Source organism: Oreochromis niloticus, linkage group LG12 (genome assembly GCF_001858045.2).
Source record: "Oreochromis niloticus isolate F11D_XX linkage group LG12, O_niloticus_UMD_NMBU, whole genome shotgun sequence".
Classification (NCBI taxonomy): Eukaryota; Metazoa; Chordata; class Actinopteri; order Cichliformes; family Cichlidae; genus Oreochromis; species Oreochromis niloticus.
The window spans coordinates 23,229,830-23,253,226 of record NC_031977.2 but is presented as its reverse complement, the minus strand read 5'-3'; the positions used below and the strand labels follow the sequence as shown (position 1 = coordinate 23,253,226).

The window sequence follows — 23,397 nt, the reverse complement described above, 5'->3', positions numbered from 1 at the left end:
TGCAGTTACTCTCCTAAGTGCTCATAAGATCTGGTGGCAGCTTTAATGAAGCTGCTTAAGAGGATTGTTCTGTTTTATATATTTATTATCATAACAACAAATGAACTTAGACATGACTGAAGGCTTATAAGTTAAAAATGTCCTATTGGGTATTTGTAATGCCACAAATCTCTCTGTGTCTTCTTGTGTATATATTTTTTAAGTTTTACTTTGCTTGGGCTTCTCTGCTTAAAATTTCAGCTTTACAGTGAAATAAATTGCATTACTTATGGTGGATTGGAGCATATTTACCAATTATACACTGTAAACAGTTGTGTTTTTCGGTTGCTTTGAACATGGTGTGCATTGTGTTGCTGTCAGTTCCATCTCTCTGATTCTTGTCATTAGTTGTCTGGGTAACGAAGGCTTGTGGCAGTCTGTTGCTATGTTATTAAATAGAGAGCCGTTTGTATCAGACAGTGGAGATTGTCAGAGAACTGGAGGGGAGAGAAAGGAAGCCAGTTGGTAAGTGGGAACTCTTGGATTGTGAAGGGGGTCATTTTCTGTGGTGTTTCTGCCACTGACTGGAAAGCGAACACTCGCACAACAAATGAGAAAATTGTATTCTGTAGCCATGGCAACACAAAAAAAATGCAAGCGTGCCTTAACCCTTAGATGATCCTGAAGATATTTTGTGTCATTCTGTTTTTTATTTTCATTCTTTTTTGGCTTTGCTGAATGAATAAAGCTCATATTTGCCAGAGGATATTAATTTTTTTTATTTTATTATAAAATTGTTGTCCCAGTTCCTTAAATTAGCTTAAAATGGCTAAGCTATGAAAAAACTTCACATTTTATCCTAAGGCCAAAAAATTCATTGAAAATCTTTGAAAAAGCATTTTTTTAATCCCACATTTATCTTGACATCAACTAATGCATTCTTTGAAATTAACCTGACCTTAAAATTGACATTTTTATATTTGTCTACCAGGTGGCGCTACTTTTTATTATCCAAAGCATGCACCAAAATTTCACATTTTTCTGTTTTCTGCTAAAATGATAAGTGTCCAAAGCTATTGATGTTGGATAATTGTGTGAGTGTGTGCGTGCATGTGTGTGATGTTCACCTTCAAGTCTTTTCTCTTAGAAGGCCACACTGTGTTATAAACTAATTCAGTAATAATAAATGATGAGTAACCTTTCAAAGCTTCAAAGATATCTCAGCAGCAAGAAATAAAACAAAAATAGGACTTTATTTTGGTTCTTCCTCAGGTAGTCTATGCAGCTGCACTGCAGCCATTGTTAGAAGTACAGGCATTTTGGAGATGCAAGACTTTAGAACATACAGGATGCGCTGGAAATGATCGTGCATGATTAGTGTAAAGATGACACCTCATCCTCCTCTGAGGATTCACCTGAAGGTGAGAGTAGAGAGGAGATGGTTGAAGCAGTCACAGGGTGAACTTCATCTCCATATTTTGGTCTCCCACAAAGACTGCAAAGCTCTGCTATGTCCCAGCAGGTTTGATCCTGGGACCTACACACCCTGCTACCAGCTATGCACTGCTGCTGATAGATGAAATCTTGCAGCAAATTGTGACCATGACAAACCTGCATTGGAAACACTTAGTGGCTTATGTGGACACACAGGAATGTTATGTAGGGATGCTTGTCACAATCCGGGTCGCACATCCATGATAAAAACCCAGATTGTCCAAAATCTATTTATTTTAAATAAATAAAACAAAAAAAGAACCCTTACACAAACCATGGCATGTGTAGTCAGTACAATCAGTGGTGTAAATGAGTGCATGGGTGGAAGGATTGTGTATGCAAAGTTTGTTTGCTTGCAAAACGAAACCAAAGGCAAGCAAAATCCAGAGGGATGTCTCAGGGGAACGTGCCACCCAGCAACTGAGCTCTGAAAGCTTTTATAGAGCATTGGCACACTGGGCCCAGGTATTGCCAGCGTCATTAATCAGGCATGAACCACTCCATCCCTCCCATGTCTGCAAACGAGACATGCCACACAAACTGGCCAAAAGGGAGGCAGGGTGAAGTGGGTCGTCACAATCCTCATTTTGGACAGTGTTTACAGGTCAAAAAATTAATTAATTCAAATCTGTTGGGTGCTGCTGCAAGCCCCTCTCATCAGCAAATGTAAGGGCAGTGACTTTTGCATGGACAGAAACAGAAGTGCTGCCAGCACAATGGGAAGCTTACATGCAAAGACCTCAGTCTGTACATTTGCAAACTGTGTTCTACCTTAGCTGGAGTGCATCTTCTTTATACGGCTATAATCCAAAAACTATAATTAATATTTGGTATTTATATTTCAGGCTAAAGTCGTTTTAAAAGACTGTGCCATTTAAAGTAAAAAAAAAATATGAATACTTTTACAGCCATTTGTGGAAAGGTGGCATTATTTTTATTAGGTTACGCTTTTGTAAAAAAAAAAGTGACACTCTGGAAAAAAATAAGATTGCATTAAAATCAGTGTTGCTGCCCACAAGTGGGACTAATAAAGGTGTTTCTTGTTTTTTTTTTCTCTATAAAAAACGGTGGAGCTATGTAAACATAATGGCCTTTAAAGGGTTGGAATGAAAAGAGCTATAATACATTTCTGATATGTAAATTTCAGTCTGAAGTAGTTTTAAAAGCCTGAGTCCATTTAAAGTGGAAAAATAATATTAATATATAATATTTTTACAGCAGTTTTTGGGAAGGTGGCATTTTGTTGTCCTTAGGGTAAAAAGAGTCATGATTTTTAAGGGTCATCTAAGGGTTGAGCATAGTAAGAGAAATAAAGTGCTAGTCAAATTATTCCTATATGCCAATACAAAGCTTCTAAATCAATCCTTTTGATTAATTTGATTTTAGCATGTTCCTGAAGAGATGGACCAACAGTTTTGAATGTACAGCAAATCACAGTATAAAAATGTTATAGAATACCAAAGCCCTTTGTTGTCTTTGTTCATGTACAATTAAATTATATTTTCGTTTTTTTATTTAGTTTTTTTTAGAATAGAATATAAAGCCATTTCAAACTGTTCCATACTTGGTCTAAACAGCAATAGTCTTAGTTGTCTGGCACCTGGGGCTCACTGTGAACGGTGGTTTAGTGAGATAGACTGTGTCATTGTCTATGCTTTTACATATTGTGATAGGTGTCATCTTAGCAAAGCTTCAACTTAAGAGGTCTTATCAGGTTTCTGCACCAGTTATACTGCCCCTGGCAGCCCCACACCCTCCACCCCACCATTAATCACTCATTGTTGTAGTTGTGAGCTGTGTTGGGTGAGTGTGTGTGGTATCTCTTGCTAGGATATTTTTACCAGGTCTTTTGTTAAGTAAATTATTAAATGAATGAATTAACCCACCTACCCCAGTAAAGACTGTTCCCACTGCACTTTGAATGAAGAACAAGATAAATAACCTGCCATCTGTTGTTGAATTGAAGTTCTCAAACTTTCCATGCTGACTGTAACTTGAGAAACGCACTTCAATTATGCCACCTTTGAGGGATGAAACAAATCAATATGTCGGGTTCAGCTACACTGTACAGTAAATACTGCATGTATACTTACTTGTAGATTTGTAACTTACTTGCGAGTGAGCTGTCAGATTGTTCATATAGGGCAAACAGTGTTATGCAGCCATGGAAACGAATGGCAGGTTTTCTCCATGTTTCCTCCCTATTTTATTTTCTTACACATTTAGATTCAAACCAGTCTCTGGTTATTACCCCACATGTGACATTAGTTGTCAGTTTTGATTGGCTGTTTAATGTTTTATCAACCTCAATGACTGTACACAGCCAATCAGGAAGATTCCTGTTATTTAACATTCTGATCTTATGTGTTATTTGGAACCAGGTGGAAAAATTCTGACTGGCTACCATAGCTTTTATTTTGCTTGGATTTTATATGATGAATAACATCTGCAGTTGAACTAGACCATTAATGTAGAACTACTAAAAATCTCAAACCTAACATGGTCTGTTCCTTATGTTCATTTATGTAGAATTTGTTGTTCTCTTCTATATACAGTTGTAGGGTTTTGGGGAGCTGAACATTGCTTAGAAGAGAGATGTTTTATGTTTTTGTGTACTTCTGCTACTGAATTGTTTCCTGACATACTTTTAAGTGTCCTAGTGGCCCTGTGGTGCTACGATTATAGCAGACAAATGGACACAGTGAGAGTGGTGAGGAAATTTAAAAGGAACCAGCCTCAGTCAGACCAACAAGGTTAATATCATTAAAGCTTTGTTAATTAAATGACTAAATTACCCTGCTCTTGTTGGCGGCTTGAAAAGAGGATATTTCCATGGGTGTTGTTCTGAAAGTATGCTTTACAGCATCTGCTGGTCAGAGGCTCAATGCTGTGTGTAGATTTCTCTTCTTCATAGCGTTGATTTTGCAAAACACAAATCTTTAAGACGTCTAACATTGAGAGGCAAGTTATTGTGAGTAGTTCAACATGCGAGTGCCACTCAAAGGTTAGGCAGTTTACCAGAACATAAGTCAACCTAACGCATATATATTAATGTAATGTCAAACTTCAGAGACAAGTTTTAACTGAATTCTAAGCAAAACCTTGTCCAGACAAGGTTGGGCTGACCCCTGTTAACATGGTGAATATGCTAAGAAAGAGAGCCAGCCTCATGACATAAGGTTCGACATACCTTGATAATACATCCCTCTGGATGGAATAGATTTGCTTTTCCCATCATAACTCGCCATTAATTTGATTTTTTTACACTCTTACAGATCATGTTAATTTAGAGGTTTAGCTGCATACAGCAGTTTAGATCAAAGTAGGCTCAGATAACCTCGTGCAAAGCTGTAAATGAGAGGGGAGGAAATGCCAATCCTCCTAGCAATATAGGTCACTGAGAAACAGAGCATCGACCTTTCTTTAATTTTCCACATCAAACTTTATTTTCTTGCATAATTTCATATTCAACATTTGACCACTTTCACAGAAAGCTGTTGATCCTCTGCTACATTTTTGGTTACAAGAAAATACATCAAATCATTTTCACAGTTAGGGATAAATGTACTGCCCCGTAGCAAAATAAAAATGGGATTTTTCCATTTTATAATTTCCTCCAGAGTTATTGTCTTGATTTTCACTAATCAAAACCATACTAGAATGTTAATACTCGTGTGGTTATGATCTCAAAAGACACACCCTTTCGATTAACAGCCTATGTTGTTACATGGAGTACATTAGCAGGTGTCTAGCTCTGCATGGTAGCTGTAAATCACAACTTGCATTTAGCAGGTCAGACAGTCTTATCCCCTTAGGCCTGTGTACACGTCACCTAAGCCCACTGGCTGTCATAAAGTGCATTAACATTGATTATATGAAAAACAACACTGTTTAATCTCACGTGTCTGTGTAATAAATAAAAACGCTGAAGGAAAAACGCTTGGAGATTAAAAGTCAAAATGGATACAGTTGTATTAAACCTGATATTGGTAGTTTATTTGAGGGTATTGATATGCTGTTATAGCAGGCCACTTTCAATTGGACTACAAACAAGTAAATGAAATTAAATGCTGCCTCTTCAATATCCAATATTCTAACCCACCTCCTGTCTCCCAAACCTCCTTTCTGTTCTCAGTTTATATCTTCTCTCCCCAGCTGGCCTTTCCCACAGGCAGACAGTATCCTTACAATGCGTCACCCTTGGCATACATATCCTCCGGTTATTGAGCAAAAAGCAAACCACGCTCTACACATGATTGATGAGGAAATAGGATTCTAATTCAGTTACTGAGCCGTCACCCTGCGGCCATATGTGCACATCAACCTTCCTTATTCGGAAACCTTCCTTATTGTGACCAATGTTTAACTTGAAGACAGTTTTTCACCCGGCTGACAGATCTCAGATTCCTTTTTTAGCATTTTTCTTTCCCACCTTTAAAAAATAAAAGAAAACAGTTTTGTTTTTATTTGTTATTGAAGAAAATATTCATTGTGACATGACAAAGCTTCAGTACACTGGATTCCTGCACAGAAGCATTCAGTTATGTTTAGTGCAGTTCTAATGCAGGGTGCTTTTTCTTCCTGCTCTCTGCATTGCTTACATTTCTTGCAGTTGTCACTGTGTTTTTCTGTTGAAAATAACAGACTGTAGTCAGTCATGAGCAGGTATGGATGAATTATTTTAACAGCGCAAGGGTTTACCTGTACTACTAGTGAGACATTCTTCTTTAAGATAAAACTATAATAACTGTCTTGAGAGAACACTCCATTCACTGCACCAGAATAATTCTTATGCTGGTTCTGACTTCAGGACATTGTAATCCTGTTGTTGATCTGTCGTTCAGTACATTACTGCAGCATAACTAGCCCCTATATATCTTCAAAGGGTCACATTGGAATCCCAGGTATGGAATTTGCAGTCCTCAGGCAGGGGTCTGTTAGGTAACCTGCACACCAGCCTGCGGCCAGAGGTTTCAGGCCTCATATTTTGGAATGGTTCCCCAGCAGAGATCTGCACTGCATTATACCAAGTACTGCAGAACTCATTGCGTCAGTGAATAGCAATGTGTGAATGAAACTGCTAGAAACATTAACATAAACGTGACCCATGTCTGAATGTCAAAATGTTGTCACTTCAACAGATTGATAATGCCTTCAACGTTATGTATCCCGTCACTGAAAAGGCTTAAGAAATGGCCAATGTTTTCTTGTGGCATTTGTTTGGGTTTTCTCAATAAATGTGAAGCATCATTATTAAAGATAGCATTATTTTTACTTTGTGATTCAGTCTATGCAAAAATTGAGTTCTGGGGACACACATGCTGTAGGTGGGACTATCAGAAAAGGTGGCTTGGAGTACTTTGCTGGTGTTTTTTTTTTCTTCTTCTTTTCTTCTAATGCTGCATTCCTTTTACATTGGAAGTCAGGTGTGCGTTCCAATAGTAGTAGTCAAGAACGCAAGGAAAGAAAGGCTTTGTTTTGCGTCCTTGGAAAATAAAGCCATTTATCCATCAATATCAATATACTATAATGTTGGTTTTTTTTAGCACTTACAAACACCAATGCAGCACATTTATAGATGGAGCGTGTTAGTGCTTTGTGTATGGCTTATTTACAGAGTCACAAATACACAACAGTAGTAGTACAGATTGTAGGTTTTACTTCTCAGTTTCTGCCATCTTGGATTGTGAAGTCAGGGTTTGCGGGGCTTCTTTCAATTTGAAACTTCAAACTCAGAATTGAGGGTTTCTGGCTTCCCACTTCACGCAGCATAACAACACATTGGTGCCACTAACTGGTGTGATCCTATACCAGAATCTAGCTAAACGGTCTTTCTTGTTCCCGCTCTCTCTTTTTTCTTTTTTCAACATATGTGTAGCTGTTTCATGGCCTATTGTCGATTAAGATTTAATGTAAAATGTTTTGGTAATCCCAACTAGGGATTAGACCAAGTATAATTTGGTGCTATAATCTCTAGCTAATGTTGTGAAAAATTAGTCAAGTGAAAATATCATTTTGTCCAAGATTAGATGGAATAACTGAAACTAAAGTCTGTTTGTTTTTTCTTCCACTCTTAGGGTAAGATGGTGAAAGGAATGGGAGGAGCCATGGATTTGGTGGCAAGCGCTGGAACTAAGGTGGTGGTCACCATGGAGCACTCAGCTAAGGTGTGTAAACATGTAATGGGGCCAATATGCTCGCCGTGTCATGCAGTGATTTTTAAGTCAAATCGCGTGTCACGCACACAATCTTTGTGGTTTGTCAGCCGGCTGTGCGCCTCTAGATTTCTGTAACTTGGCGTGTTGCGTTGTGGCCGTAGGAACTGGACTGAAGACACGAGTGTACAATCATGACGCTTTTTACCGCCATTTTAAGCTCAGCGATATACAGATATACAGAGGGAGATGTTGGAACAGTTTAAAAACTTGCAACAAAAACCCCACAAACAAGCCTTGGCTTCCTGTTTTGACGTATTTCCCTCCTATATCAGCGCTTATGTGGCGATATTGTCTCATTGGCGACACCTATCATTCAGGAGAATACTGCAGTGGCTTTAAGTGGCCGTGAGACGAGGTTGCGGCGGTGATAGAAGCGACCATTGCGACCTTCAGGGTGTGTTAGCATGAGCTCTTGTTGTGCTTGTTCTAACTAACATTGCCTTTACGAGTCACTCAAGAGACTTATTTCCTTTCTGTGAGTGAAATTAAATTAACAGCGTCCTTTTCCCGTGTTTATATCTTCACCAGCGTTACTTGTATCTGCTTCCTACAGTAATGAATGTGAGTGCTAGGGCTGATTAAGGATAATTCTGCTAATGGATTGCTTAATATCCCTTTACTAGAGAGGGCTGGCTCATTCTGGTGAGGCACACAATCCACCTCCTGTTTGCTCATCTTCAGTTAATTTAAATACAAGTCTAGAATTGGGCTTAGTGTTTTGAGACGAGCTGATAGTTAGACCGGGGCTGCAGCAAGAGATGACTAATCCCACAGGGGTTCTGACAATTGCAGTAGGCAATCCAGCTGAATTGGTTTACTTTTAGAAAGTCCAAACCAATATGATGCAAGGGCACTGTAACATTCTGCATTTACAAAAGCATGCTGTTTTTTGCTAATGGGACTCTGTCTGGCGCCCAGCTTAAGTCCAGATGGTGCAGCAGGTGAGCATAAATTTACTCCCCTGAAGGCTGCTTTCATTCATGATGGGGAAGGGGAGTGGGAGAGTGAGCGAGGGTGTGTGATGTATGCCTCTTAGACATCGTTGGAGGCTTTTGGATGTGTTCTCTCTCTCTCTCTCCCTCTCTCTCTCTCTCTCTCTCCTTCTTTCTTTCTCTCTCTCCCTCCTTTTCCTTGAAGATGTCTGATGGAGAAACTGAGGCACACACTGTATTTGTGCTGAATGTCCTTTAGGATCAATATAAATACCCAGCTGAAACACTGAATATGCACATATATGTATAACATAAAAGAGCCATTCCAAAAACATCGAGATACTGAATAAAGGCAATGTTGTCCTGTTCTTTTTAGGGAGGAAAACACAAGATACTGGACAAGTGCAGCCTGCCTTTGACAGGGAAACAATGTGTGGATCGGATCATCACAGAAAAGGTGCACTTTTATCTTTTTGTTTCTATATGTACATAATAGATGCAGATGTGCCTCCATGGATGTAAATGTGAATAGTGGATGGCTAGATGAATGCATGAATGGATGAATGAGCTGTTCGTCATAAACTTCGACTGCTTACTAATGTTTGCTGCATAGACGGTGCCAGTGAGTAAGCTATGACTGAACAGGACTCCTGGCCTAGAAAGGATTTACATGGGGGACATGAGAGTGTTTTGTAGAACTAGTTTTTTAGTATATCTTTAAAAAATGGGGGTTTGGGGATATACTTTATTATATGAATTATATACCTGTGATTTGAATTTAATTTAATGTTAATAGAATCATGTAAAAAAAAAAAAATTGATAGCACAGAATACACTTGTGTTGGGGTGTGTATTTATAGGTCAGCCTACTAAAAAGCCACCAAAATCCCCTGCTCAGATTTTTTTCAGAATCTATTTGTTAGATGATGTCATGAGGTACAACTGTAAACGCCATGCTTGTTACTCAGAGTAAAAAGAAGGTCCATCTCTACTGATGTCAAATACAATGTCTGACTGAGCAGAGATGTACTGTGTATAAATAGTGTTGCAGACGCAGGTTGGAATCACATTTGGTGTCATTGGCAATAATGAAAAAAATAATAATGCACAAAAGTACACAAAGCACCCCTAAAGTAGAAGATCTTCTCCCAGGAGAAGCTGAGTGTTGATGAAATTTAACTATTCACCATCGATAAGTGATTATCATTTTGGCAGTCAGTGATTTCAATTCCTTTTTTACCACAGCTAATTAGTATTAGTAACAACGAGGGGCACACAGAAGTCCTTAACCAATAAAACACAAGTACCTACACTGTGTATTCATCAGTCATTACATCACACTCACACACACACACACACTAACTAACTAATACCAAAGGACTAAAGCTGTGCCGCAAAGCACAAGCTGTATGCTTTGCATGATCTTGGAAAATGTGCTTAACATAAAAACAAGAAAACACAAATGTTACCCAAAACCTATTTAAAAAATTTCAGAAACTGAATCCACATTTTATACCCAAATTTGAGCTGGAACACTAGTCTCCAGTGAGAAGTCAAAAATGAATCAAGCATAACGTTCAATCGCTAAAACTTTTTTTTTCTTTTCAGTAAATTGTTGTAATTTGGCATATCAATCAAAAAATAATTATGTGCTTTACTGTTTTTTATAAGCTTTTTGTAAAACAGTAAATTAGAAAGTTCATGGATAACAATAATAATAATCTTTTAGCACTAAAGATATCATTAACTTTTACAGAATCATAAAAAATGATTTGGGTAATTACCATCCTGTTAATTTAGGGCAGCTGTGGCATAAACCTTACGTTCGGTGGTAGTTTAATGAATTTGTTAAGCACAAGAACACAATTCAAAAATGAGCAAACAGAAGCATTGTTATGATAAAAGAGAGAGGCACTAGTAGATGGAAATTGAATTTGTTCATTTAACCCTAATTCAGTCTATTGATTTTCATAAGGAATCACCTAATTATTGATTTTTTTAAAATGGATTTAGTTATGGTTTTATGATTTTTATTCTTGGGGTTACGTTTCTCTTTAAATTTATTTTTTGAATATCTTCATCCTCATTTGTTAATGCTTGATGCAGCTGAATATTTTGCACCCTGTCTTATGTTAAAGGGTGGCACACAGTCAGAACAAGAACATCTGTCACTGGTTCTTGTCCGTAGGCTCTTCAGGTTCCACTGACAGACTTTTCCCTGCATGCACCAAAGAAACTATTGGTCTCTCCAACTGATGGTGGAAGCCATTGAGCTGCATCAGCAGCCTTTTATTGCGACAGGCTGAAACAGAAGCATTCATTTTAAGGTTGCCCATCGATCTGTCGGTCAGCATTACTCTCCTGAGCATGATGTTTCAGAAACATTTGGAGGGAATTTCTTTAATTTTGTCAGAATTATTCACATGGACTCAGACGTGAACTGACTTTAAATTGCGAGGTCAAAGGTTAAGTTAATTTCTCAATTAATATGCTAATTATGCCAAATTACACACTTCTAATAGGATAAGATGGTGTTGTGATGGAATTTCACATTCAAAAGATCAAAGGTTAACTTCATTGTGCCATCGTCATTTTCTGCAATATTTTCTTGGGTAGATTTCAAACTGTGCAATGACAATAAAGATTTATCTTATCTTATCAAACTTCCATTAGAGTTGGGGTATATGTCTCTGAGCTTGCTTTTGAGTGTGTTCGTTCTTACATTATTATGTTAATTATAGTTTATGTTCTCTGGTGTGTGCGTGATGAAAGAATTTGAAAACATTTGCTTATCTGATGGCTATATCACAGAATTTAGGAACGGATGACAGTTCAAAGGAATGTAAAAAGGAGAAAGGAAGCAGCATAAATGCTGACTAGGAAAAAGGTCTGTGGCAGTTGAGGAAGAAAAGCACAGTGAGGGATTCCAGTAAGTAGAAGAGCTTGGTGTTGATGCAGTTTGTGTCCTCATGTACTCCGGTCAGTTCCGTGTTACCCTCTGGCGGTTACTGCCTTTAGAGGTTGTTCATTGAAAACATGACCTGTCAGGGGCAAAGTCAGACAGTGTGTCCATGCTTCCACCCCCAGTTCTTTTCTGCTCGACTGGCTGCTGTTGTGATTGCACAACATTTCTCAGCAAGCAGATTTCTGTCAACATTTATAAAGGTTAAAGCTCTTTGTATTGCCCCGCTAGCCCTGGTATCACCTCCTTCTTTTCATCCTCCTCATTTTAACTTCTGCTGCTCTCTCTTTCACTCTGTCCATAAGTACTCTTGTATTATATTCTCAGAAATAGAATGAAAGAAAACAATATATGGTGGCATTCATCCATTCCTCTTAGCAAAATTGCAGCCAGTGCTCAATTTCCTTCCTATTTGACACACAATTTTCTTCCTATTTGACACACATATATGAGCACATTTATATGCGTCATTGTCTTTTTGGAGACAGAAGAAATAAAATCAGTCTGGCTTGTTTGAATTCACATCGATAAGATCAGACTAGTGTAGATGAGGTGTAACTTCATGTTATAGATTTCATGGAACATTTTGGCCATGCTGAAACCATGAAAGCAACGTATATATATAATTTTCCTTTTTTATGTTTTATGGACCAAATAATACCAAAGTAAATGGCCTGTAAATGGCCTGTATTTTTATATAGCGCTTTTATGGTCCCTAAGGACCCCAAAGCGCTTTACATATCCAGTCATTCACCCATTCACGCACACATTCACACACTGGTGATGGCAAGCTACGTTGTAGCCACAGCCACCCTGGGGCGCACTGACAGAGGCGAGGCTGCCGGACACTGGCGCCACCGGGCCCTCTGACCACCACCAGTAGGCAACGGGTGAAGTGTCTTGCCCAAGGACACAACGACATTTAACAGTTAGTAACTCAACTTTCCTTATGCCTACATGCTAACAGAATGTGAGAGGGTGAGATTAGTGATGATGTGAGCTACCTAATGAACATCAGTCTTAAGTGACCTTAAAATGTGACAGACTGCACCTTAAAATGTGTCCCGCATTGCAAGGTGTGGTATTTGTATATCTTGCCACTTGAAGGAAGTCTATACCTGTGTTTCTTCTCACTGAACTCGTCTATAGACCTCCATGGTTCTTCTCTCTTCGAGGTGAGTGTAAGGAAGTGGAACATCCTACATTAGAGGCAGATTGCATGAGTTTGTGTATTAAAGGTCATCCATTATCATGCACATGTGATGTTGGTGTTACTTTCAGATAATAGGAAACCTCTTGAATCAAACGTAATTAATTTTGTCCATGTTGTGTGGTCAAGTTTGAGCAATATAACATTTGCATACTCTGGGAATTATCTAGTATCCTGTGCCTATCAACTGATAGTCCTTCCTTAGCTACAAGTTAAAGATGCTTGTCAAGGCTTCAGCATGGTACTGCATTAGGCAGAGCCTAGTTGTTAGTTGTGTTGGGAGCAGTTTTAAAAAATATTTGAAACATCCAGGAATGTAGACCTAATTTATATTTGTGCTGTTGTTGGTTCTTTTGCTTTTCCCCTGTATCCGGGATAAAAACCTTTAGCATTGCACATGGTTGATGTATCACCGTCCACCTGCCCTAACACATACTGTGTGCCATAGAGAGAACTACATAGATGCAACAGTTCTATTGCTTATCTTCGGGAATAATGATGAGGGGAGAGAAGATACACAACGGGACTTTATTTATTTTACTTCCAGCAATAGAACACAGCACTAGTTTTCTCCTCTGCTCTCCGTTTTAGTCTATGTGTGTGAGTTTATGTGCATCTATTTATGCACCTGTTTTACTCCACCATACACGGAGCAGAGAAGATCAACCACACCAGTTATGCTGTCATGCCTGGTAGCCTTCCAGAGCATGTTCAGGGAGCTATGGAGACTGTTTCGTGAGAGGAAATAGTTTCTTCTTCCTGGTGTAATTTTCAGCATAATCAAACTTGCTTTTTCATAAGTTAATAGAGTCCTTGTGGTATAATTTCACGAGCAATAGTTGTAAAAGTAGGTCAATAGTCTGCTCTGCTGCCATTGTTCTCCATAATAATAACAATAATTAAAAACAGCATACACCAATTGTATATGTAGTTCCTCATGTTTAGAGACTCAAGGATATTTCAACAGATTAACACAATTATACATATAAGGATTGTATTTAATACTTGGATAAAAAAAATCTTTCACAGATGATGACTTCCTGAAGTCTAGAACTTGTCAACTTCACCAAATTCTGTGCTTAATTTTTTCGGATGCTCTTCTAGATCTTTACTGCCGCCTCTTTCTGTTACTGCTTGGTTGTGGGTCTCCCTGTCTTCTGTTGGGTTGGGGTCATATGACTGTCTAGTCCATTGAGGAATATCCCATTTCTTTGTCTTTAAAAACTCTTGGCTTACTTTTGCAGTGTGCTTTGGGTCAACATTCATTTGCCCTGTGAAGCACCAGGGCTATGGGTTATGGAGCATTTGGCTGAATGTGAGCAGAGAATATAGCCCTGTACACTTCAGAATTCATCCCGCTACTTCTGTCAGCAGTCACCTCACCAACTAACGCTTCCACTGGCAGCCATACATGCTCATGCCATAACATTGCCTCCATTATAATTGACAGATAATGTTTGACAGCTTCAGATCATGAGCTGTTCCTAACCCTCTGAATACTTTTCTCTTCCTACCAGAATGGTGTGAGATAATCTAAATTTAATCTCTTCAAAGATTTATTTGTTTTTTCAGAACTGTGCAGACTCTCTTAGATATTTACTGGTAAAGTCTAATCTGGCCTTCCTGCTTGTGAGTGTGCAACTTGTCATAATTCTTCTCTATTTATATTCATGGAAGCATTGCTTGAGAGAAAATGCATTAGAGTTTGCATTAGAGAAAATGATGCACCTACCTCCTCAAGAGTGTTTATCTAAGGAGAGAACTGGCCATGAAACCGATTGGCACTCCATTGTCTGGGTGACTATTCCTAAATAGTTAATAAAATATTTGTTAAAAGCCTGTGAAATAAATTCTGCAGTTTACTCAGAATTTACAAAATTATATATTATATCACTGTCCAAATACTTACAGACCTGAATGTAAGCTGTAACCTATGGTTGTTTAAAGGAAATACAGCATCCAACCAGTAAAAAGCTGGACTTTTTTTTCTTTTTATTTAGCCCAGAAGACTTTATAATCCTGTTTGTGGACTGTAAGAAAATATGATGATCACAAGAGGTGATAGAAGATATGGATATATTACTTAGTACCTTTAATAAAGCAGATAATGCTCATCTGTACTTGGTTGGTTTCTTTTCTTGCATGATTCTGCCCCAAATTGTTTTTAAAATAAGAGCAGAAACTAAAACCTTTAAAACCTGCCAAATACACTCCGTACACAGACACACGCTGACCTAGCCAATATATTCACACAAACACAGCATCCTCCTTGGCTCAACATGTCCAGGAGGGATAGCAATTCAAGTGTTGTCCTAAATAGTGATGTTATGATTTAAAGCTAAGGGTGGTAGGAAATCGATTGCCTCAGGTTGTGTCTCTGCTGCTGGAATCATTTTTGTACCCCATGTTGCCACTTCTTCACTCTTTACTACTTTGCCTCATTTAATAGTTAGTTGACTTGCAGGAGTTTTATTGCAATGATTTTGTGTGAGTAATTCTTATCACCTCTGTTCCCACTGTTGCTTTACATGCTGCCATGACAAAGGTCTCCACACTAGCTTTGAGTATTTTTCTCATCTTATCAGTTAAATCCTACTTTAAAAATGAGGAAGTAAAAAAAAAAAAAATTGCCCATTCATTTACCAATGAAACACAATGACTCCTGAATTATTCAGTCATTTAATGGGGGCATAAAATCATTACCTTTGGCATTTCCCATAATGACAGCAATACCAGTGATGGCAATTATTTTTCAGCAACCAAATTGAAATTCTTTTATGGTCCTCCTGTGAGCTTTTGTCTGAAAACATCTCAAAAGCTACTCCTTGTAATTGCTGCAGTATATCGACAGGATGCTGGATAAGCTGTTGTTTATTTGTTGGAAGGTCAGGTGCTAATTTCTCCTCCCTTCTTTTCTCTTGTATTCACATTTGTCTAAAACGTTAAGCTGACCGAGAGAGTGTGCCTTAGTGTTGTTACATGACATTCTGCCCACGTCTCGCCAGACAGCACATGGGGAAGACTACCGGCTTCTTAATGACTAACTTGCATCAATCTGGTTAATGATGGTGCTGGCTTTGAAGACTGTGAAGAAAGGTGACTCAACATTTTTATAACAAAAGGCTGCTTTGGAAATGGAGGCACGGTTGGTTATTCATTAGTATAGTGTGGATATTATAAATGAAATCAGCTCCTAGTTCATTTTAAAATGTGCTTACCCATGCCATTATATGGCAAGCTTTTTTTGCATTGTACAGGGAGTTTCACATTGACATAGCACAGCACCTATCATACGAGTACATTACTGCTGCATCATATATTATACCCTTTGGCACATTTTGACAATTTTTTAATTTCCCCTAATCACTAGCGACATGTGTCACAATTAGAGATGCATGTCAGTGTCTGTGTTATCCATAGACCCCTGTTCCTTGTGACATTCCATCTGTCTTGCTAATACTGGAGTGAGATATCTTCCTCCTGCCCTGTTACTGTGTGTATAGTTCTAATGAGCTGAGAGTCCTGACAGGCTTAGCCTGAATGTGAATATGACTTAGTCTGTCAGGCCCTGCTTAGGGAGGTAACAGGGCCAGCCTCGAAGAGTGTGCGTGTCTATATAAAGTATTTTTGCGTTGTTTGCATAAATAGGGATAATGGCATTTTGCCCTGCATCAGTTTTTAATAGCTATTATATAAACTGTACAGTACGAACCCCTACTTAAGCTGTCATATTAGACATGTGTTGAGAAGTTGCAGTCTGTTAACTGACGATAATGTCACATCCAATTTGAAAAGACAAATTTGACACATTTTATAAAAAAAAAAACTTGTAGTACACACATGAGAATGCACAAGTATATGAAGTTGGCAAGCTTAAGAATAGAATAGCAGGAACAGTAATACGTTTTTGTTAGATTTTTTAGTTAAAAAAAATGTACTCATTAATATACATTGATTAGTGTGTAATTATATCTTCCAACAAACTGATGCCTTCTCATAAACTTAGAATTAATCTATTAAAAATACACAGGAGTGGGTGCCAGATTGTGGAAGCCGCCATGTTGCCTCACCATCTTAAAAACAGTTGCTGAGATGGGCTACATACGGCCACATATGTGGTACACCTTATAAAAAGCTCTTTTTAACTATACCATTGAGCATTTGTACATGTATATTTTTATGATCTCTTTCTCTCTGTCTTTCTTCTCTTCTTCATTTGCCTCCTCCACCATTCTTTTCTCTGCCACCTCATTTCCACCTCATCCCTTTCCTCCCAAACTCAAACCTCATGTCCTAAAGTGAAGTCAGGTCTTTAACACAAACATAAATATGCTGATTTATTCCTGATTGTCACACTTTTGGTCAGCAGATTAGACATTCGACTTTTCCATCTCCAGATATCTGACGACGAGCCTGCTAAGTAAAACCACTACCTGGTTAGAAGCTATTATTATGCCAGCTAATGGTAGGCTTGAGGGTCCTTAAAATCGCACGTCACCTCTGGTAAACAGTTTGAATACATTCAAATATAGAATGAGAGTTTATGCGCAAAGTGTCCAAGTCCAACAATGTTAGATCCGCTTTCAATAATGACAAAAAAGTTCAGGATATCCTCAACAACTCACCTGAGTGTCGCTGTTATAGTGATTTTTATTGACTCATAGACTTCTATCAGACTACTTTGACAAAGTTTAACATGTGTTTTAAATCAAATCAAATCACTTTTATTGTCACGTCACATGTGCAGGTACACTGGTACAGTACATGCGAGTGAAATTCTTGTGTGCAAGCTTCTCAAGCAACAGAGTTGTGCAAAAATACAATAACGTAAAACAAGCAAAAATATAAGAATGGCTAAATCTGAAAGTAATAAATATATGTAGAATATATACGAGTATATGCATTATTGGATGTGTATACTAAATATGTTTTTCTACGTGTGTGTGTGTGTGTGTGTGTGTGAGTGTGTATATACATATTTTACAAATGAAATAGAGTAAACAATAAAATAAGATATATAAAATGTACAGAGGTTGGTAGTCGGACATGTGCAAAACAGTGGTATTTATATACAGTATGGAGTGCATAATGTTGAAGTTCCAGTAGTGAGGGTGAGGTGTCTATGACGTGTTCAGCAGTCTGATGGCCTGGTGGAAAAAGCTGTCTCTCAGTCTGCTGGTACGGGACCGGATGCTGCAGAACCTCCTTCCCGATGGAAGTAGTCTGAACAGTTTATGGCTGGGGTGACTGGAGTCCTTGATGATCCTCCCTGCTTTCCTCAGGCACCGCTTCCTGTAGATGTCTTGGAGGGAGGGAAGCTCACCTCCAATTATCCGTTCAGCACACCGCACTACTCTCTGGAGAGCTTTGCGGTTGTAAGCAGTGCTGTTGCCATACCAGGTGGTGATGCATCCAGTGAGGATGCTCTCAATGGCACAGCGATAGAAGGTCCTGAGGATGCGGGGGCTCATGCCGAATCTTTTCAGTCTCCTGAGAAAGAAGAGGCGCTGCTGCGCCTTCTTCACTGTTTTGTTTATGTGTACTGACCATGTGAGATCCTCAGCCAGATGTACACCAAGGAAGCGGAAGCTGCTCACTCTCTCCACAGCGGCGCCGTTGATGGTGATGGGGGTGTGTACTTCCCTGCACCTCCGGAAGTCCACTATCAACTCCTTTGTCTTTGCGACGTTGAGGGTGAGATGGTTGTCTTGACACCAGTGGGTCAGGGCGCTGACCTCCTCCCTGTAGGCTGTCTCATCTTTTAGACAAGTTTTAGACATGGACACATATTTGCTGCTGAGGTAAACAGCAGTCTGACAGATGAACAGGAGGGGTAAGAAAACAGAATTCACTTGACTGCAATCTATTGATACCTAGTGGTGAGATCTTACACATTGTACCTTTAATGTTGAAACTGAATTATCTTACTCTAACACAGTTTTTTACTAAAACTTGGCATTTAAGATTTGTACTCCTGTATACACTTTCAGTAGCCAGCTGTTAATGGAGCTAAATGAAGCTAGATGGAGAAATATTACATATTGACTTAAAATGGTTAAAGAAAATGTAGCTTTTGTAATTCCTATGCTTAGATACCAATCTTCATTTGCAGAGAAAATTGCAGTGTACTTTTTCACTAATTGTATTTGAGTATATGCAAAAGGGAATCCAAGGTTTGAGATAAGATTACACCTTGAACTGATGCCCACTTACTTGCTTTGAATGCTCTGAACAATTGACTGCGCTAGATGCACATCACAGTAATCCGACATCATCCAGACTTGTGCTTGCTGGAAGGTTAAAGACTGGCTAATGTCCACTCTCATTAGCTTTGTGGCATGCACCTGTTATGAGCAGTGTCTGGAAACTTGGCTACAGTGCATGTGTGAAAAGGGTTTTGGCTTATAAAAGAAGGGAAGCTATTAATGGGTCTTCTTTTGGCTACTTTTCAGTAGACAGAACATTAGTTACATTTTCTTTAAATATTCACATTTACTGTATTTTGCCCTTCGGCATGTAAGTTTGGTGGGATTTAACATGGTTATTTTCGGTTCTGTTTTGCAGGGCTAATGCCTTTGGCTGTTACTGTATTTCATTACACTCAGATATTGACATCTCCAAGGGCCTCATTTATGAGTGCACTGTGTGCGCAAATTGTGTAGGCTTGTTTCGAAGCCTGGAGTCTGTTTATCAATTTTTATGTGTCTGTTCACAAGTCCTCAAAGTGCACATTCACAAATCCCTAAATGTAGACAAGTGTGCATAAGTACAGTGTAAAATCATCACAGCAACCACTATTTCGAACATTATAGCAAAATTCATATTTTAATCAATAACACAGTATTCTGTTAAAAATGGTGCACCAATTAAAATAAAACTGCTTACTGCTTTGTAGTAGTCCAGCGTCAGATAGCTGAGGACCGCTCTCTGAGGCCTTTCCTGGATGTGTCACCAATAATTGCAGCTATTTTGTCATCTGTTGAATGGATGACACTAAAGTGGTACTCTGGCCCTCTGCCTGTGGCACTGATGTATTTTTCTGGAGGTTGTCTCTTCTGGGTCCCTTTTGATAAATGAGGACCCCACATCCTTGACTGTGACCCAGTGACCAGACGCCATAAGGCTCAAACCTGTCTATCACAGAAGTGCTCATTCTCACTGTTTTGTGTTTGTCTCATCACCCTCTCCCATGTCTCTCCCTCTAAATGTCCCATATTTTTTCCTTACCCCCCTTATTCCTCTCGCTCATTTCTATCCTCTTTCTCTCGTTTTTTGGCCAGGCTGTGTTTGATGTCGATAAGACAAAAGGTCTGACCCTGGTAGAAATATGGGAGGGACTTACTCCCGAAGATATCAAGGGATGCACTGGCACAGATTTTGAGGTAAGTAATGTTAGGCTACCAGCACTATAAAGCATTTTCAGCCTTTGGGTTTATTAAACATGAAACTTCTACTTGTCCTCTGTCTAATGTTTTCTAGGTGTCTCCCAACCTGAAGCCTATGCAGCAAATTTAGAGGAGCTTCCACTGGCCTTAGAGATGTGTTTTTGGTTTGTCAGTTCATTTCTCTGTGATAAACATCAGGTTATTTAACAGCCTGAAATGGGTCAAATAAGCTTTTAAAAAACATACCTGGTTCAGTTTTCTTGGCAATCAGCATGCAGCTGTCAAATATTTACCTCTGTATTATTAACTAAATTGGATTAACAGAAGTCACTGTACACGGTTATTTTTGTGGTCTTAGAAAGAATGGGGAAAATTGCATTGTTGCCTATTACACATTTAAGTTATTAATTTTTTTTTTTTTTACTTATGTGAGTCTTTTACCAAATCATCAGTTTGAAAATTGCTTTAAAAATATTGATATTATTTTGTTTTTTCCAACTTTGCTAGTATTTTCAAAAGAAATGATGCAAAAACTCTTTTGAATCAGAGTTTCTGGGAAATAAATAAGAAAGGTCAAGTATTTCCAACCGTGAGACAATTTCCAGTGTTTTGGGTCTCTACACTATAACAGTAGGTGTTAAAAGTAGCAATCAATATGCAGTCAAGTGGAAACAAGCAGTAATTCAACAATCACAATATATAATATGAAACATTGCAACTTTTTATATCAGCTCCAGACCTCTCCCGCCTGCTTCATTGGTGAAGGAACAACAGTGGGATGTGCGACACCATTCATTATTTGGGCGAACGACTACATATTATCCAACTGTAACTTTAATATGATTGATAAACTGAAAAGCGTGCCTGTGTCTAAGGCTACGTTCACACTGCAGGCGAAAGCGCATCAAATCCGATTTTTTTGACCCTATGCGACCCATATCTGATCATGGTATGACAGTGTGAACGGCACAAATCCGATATTTTCAAATCCGATCTGGGTCACTTTCGTATGTGGTGCTGAATCCGATACATATCCGATGTTTTAGAAAGCGACTGCTGTTTGAACAGTCATGTCGCATTAAATCCGTCTTTTACGTCACTGACACAAGACAGACTCCAATTATCAGCGCCCGAGAAGACATCGCGAACGCTTCCTGGCCATCCAGTGTAGATGTCAGTGAAACTGTTGGGAAGACAACGTGAACATTTTATTTGTACTGTATAATCTGCAGATTCTGACAGAAATCTGAAACTATCCTTTGAAGCACCGCTTCTCTAAAACAGCAATAAGGATCATTTTTAATGTATTTAAATTATTATGTAAATAACAAAATAGCTTAAAGCAAAAATTGGGAAACGTAAAGTCCGAAGTCTTTATATTAAGGTCCATCAGTCAAACAATACTGTTGGTCTGGGTCTAAACAGAGCGCGTTGTGTGTGACATCTTCTTTTGCGCATGCGGGCCGCTTTGAGCGTTCACACTAGAGCGCGTTTGCTGTCGCATTTTATTTGTAGTGTGAACAAGCAGACAAAAAAATCGGATTTGATCAAAAAATCGGAATTGAGCATTAAGACCTGCAGTGTGAACGTAGCCTAACTGAAATGTAATGAATGAAAATCAGTGTCCTATAGGTCAAGTGAGTATTCATTTATCGTAGAACAAATATGTATGTAGTTGTTTTAAATTGTGCTGTAACATGAAACAGGAAAAAAAGTTTGTAGATGAGGCTTCCAGTGTTGAATGTGTTTTGTCTTTTTTTTTAATAATGAAGATGATGAGCCATTATTTTACTATCAACCTCTGCCATAATGTAGACTTGTCTATTTTTCTCAACCTCAGGTGTTTTGAAGCAGGTGGGCTTGTCAGATATTTCAACCAGAAAACATGAAGCCTTAATAATTTTTACTGAGACATTTGCTGTTCAGATGCAATTGTGTATAAAATAAAATACAAGCTGGCGTGCAGAGTGAAACAAACTACGTTTTTCTTTCTTTTTGAATAAGAATCTTAAAACCAGCAGATGTGTTTTGTGTGTTCGAGTGATTTAGCTCATCGAGAGTTTTTGATGCACTACAGGTTAAAGCTTTGTGTGTATAGATGGTGGGCTTAAGGTTTACATTCTCGATTCGATTTTTCCACTTGGGTAGAGAGGTGCTGGCATAACCAGAGGCCCGTTACATAACCTGCGAATTCAGCCAGTAGGCTTTTGGGTTCAAGGAGATCAACTGGGTTGGATCATCAAGCAGAAAAATGGAAGAAAGTGACAGGGTCTCTTGCCACCGGCTGTTGATGTTAATCCAGCACACTCCTTCATGAGTCAGACCAAAGCAATACCCCATAAGCCTACATTTTGTAACCTAGTTCTCATACTTGTACTTGAATTCACCGAAGAGGGAATTTGAAGAACGCAGCGGGTTTTAGTAGGAACATGTTTCTGAAAAATACAAATGGGTGACCTTGCTTTTGAGTTTTTCAAAAGGGGATATTAAAATGGGTTTTCAAGATTTAGTTAAAGGGACAGAAGTCCTTTTTGGACGCTCAGGTTTGTGGCAACCAACCAACCTGAAATATTGTTAAAAGCTGACTCTGACATTAACAGCTGTCATGAATTAGACATTTTATTTTATATGATGGCAATTCAGCCCCCTTTTTTTCTTTTTAAGTATGTATATTGTTCATTTGAACACTGGGTTTAAGGTCAACCAAGGCAAAGCCTATTATTTGAGAGACCTATGTTTATACTGGGCGACATGGCAGTGATTAGTGATTATGCACAGTATTTATGGCAATATTGATCTTTTTTCTGTGCTTTTGCTGGCAATGGTTTGATAAACCGTTCCTCTCGTGACGCTCCTCCAAACACATAATTGTAGAAAACACAACCAGATGGGAAAACGACAACAACAAAAAAACTGATTTTGGCAGAGAAGTCAGTCATCTACTTTGCTGCCATTTAGGTAATAAATTCCATGGAGTGTTTGGACATCATGATACAGACCATGAAAGAAAAGGTTTTGTATATTCTCCATCTTTATACCATTACAACCTATTTTCTGAATGACTCATGTTAAGCTGGCCAGCCAACTGATTGTAATCACAATGATTATGCAGAATGGGTCATTTCCATATAGCTTTCAGTGATTCAAGTGCATGACCTTAGCTCAGACATAGGTTAACTAGGAATTAGAATTTAATCTCTGTCCATCTTATTTTAAA

The 23,397-nt window shown here is 38.6% G+C and overlaps 1 protein-coding gene across 1 annotated transcript in view; it reads left to right on the top strand.

Moving 5' to 3' along the window:
- The window catches only part of oxct1a (3-oxoacid CoA transferase 1a), a 49,364-nt gene extending 28,237 nt beyond the window's left edge, over positions 1-21,127 (top strand). Inside the window, exons 14-17 of the mRNA XM_003446080.5 lie at positions 7,551-7,640; positions 9,000-9,080; positions 20,076-20,177; positions 20,275-21,127. Of these exons, the coding sequence (XP_003446128.1) occupies positions 7,551-7,640; positions 9,000-9,080; positions 20,076-20,177; positions 20,275-20,310 (309 nt within the window). The 3' untranslated portion in view covers positions 20,311-21,127. The remainder of the gene's footprint in view (positions 1-7,550; positions 7,641-8,999; positions 9,081-20,075; positions 20,178-20,274) is intronic.
- The last annotated feature ends 2,270 nt before the right edge of the window (positions 21,128-23,397 follow it).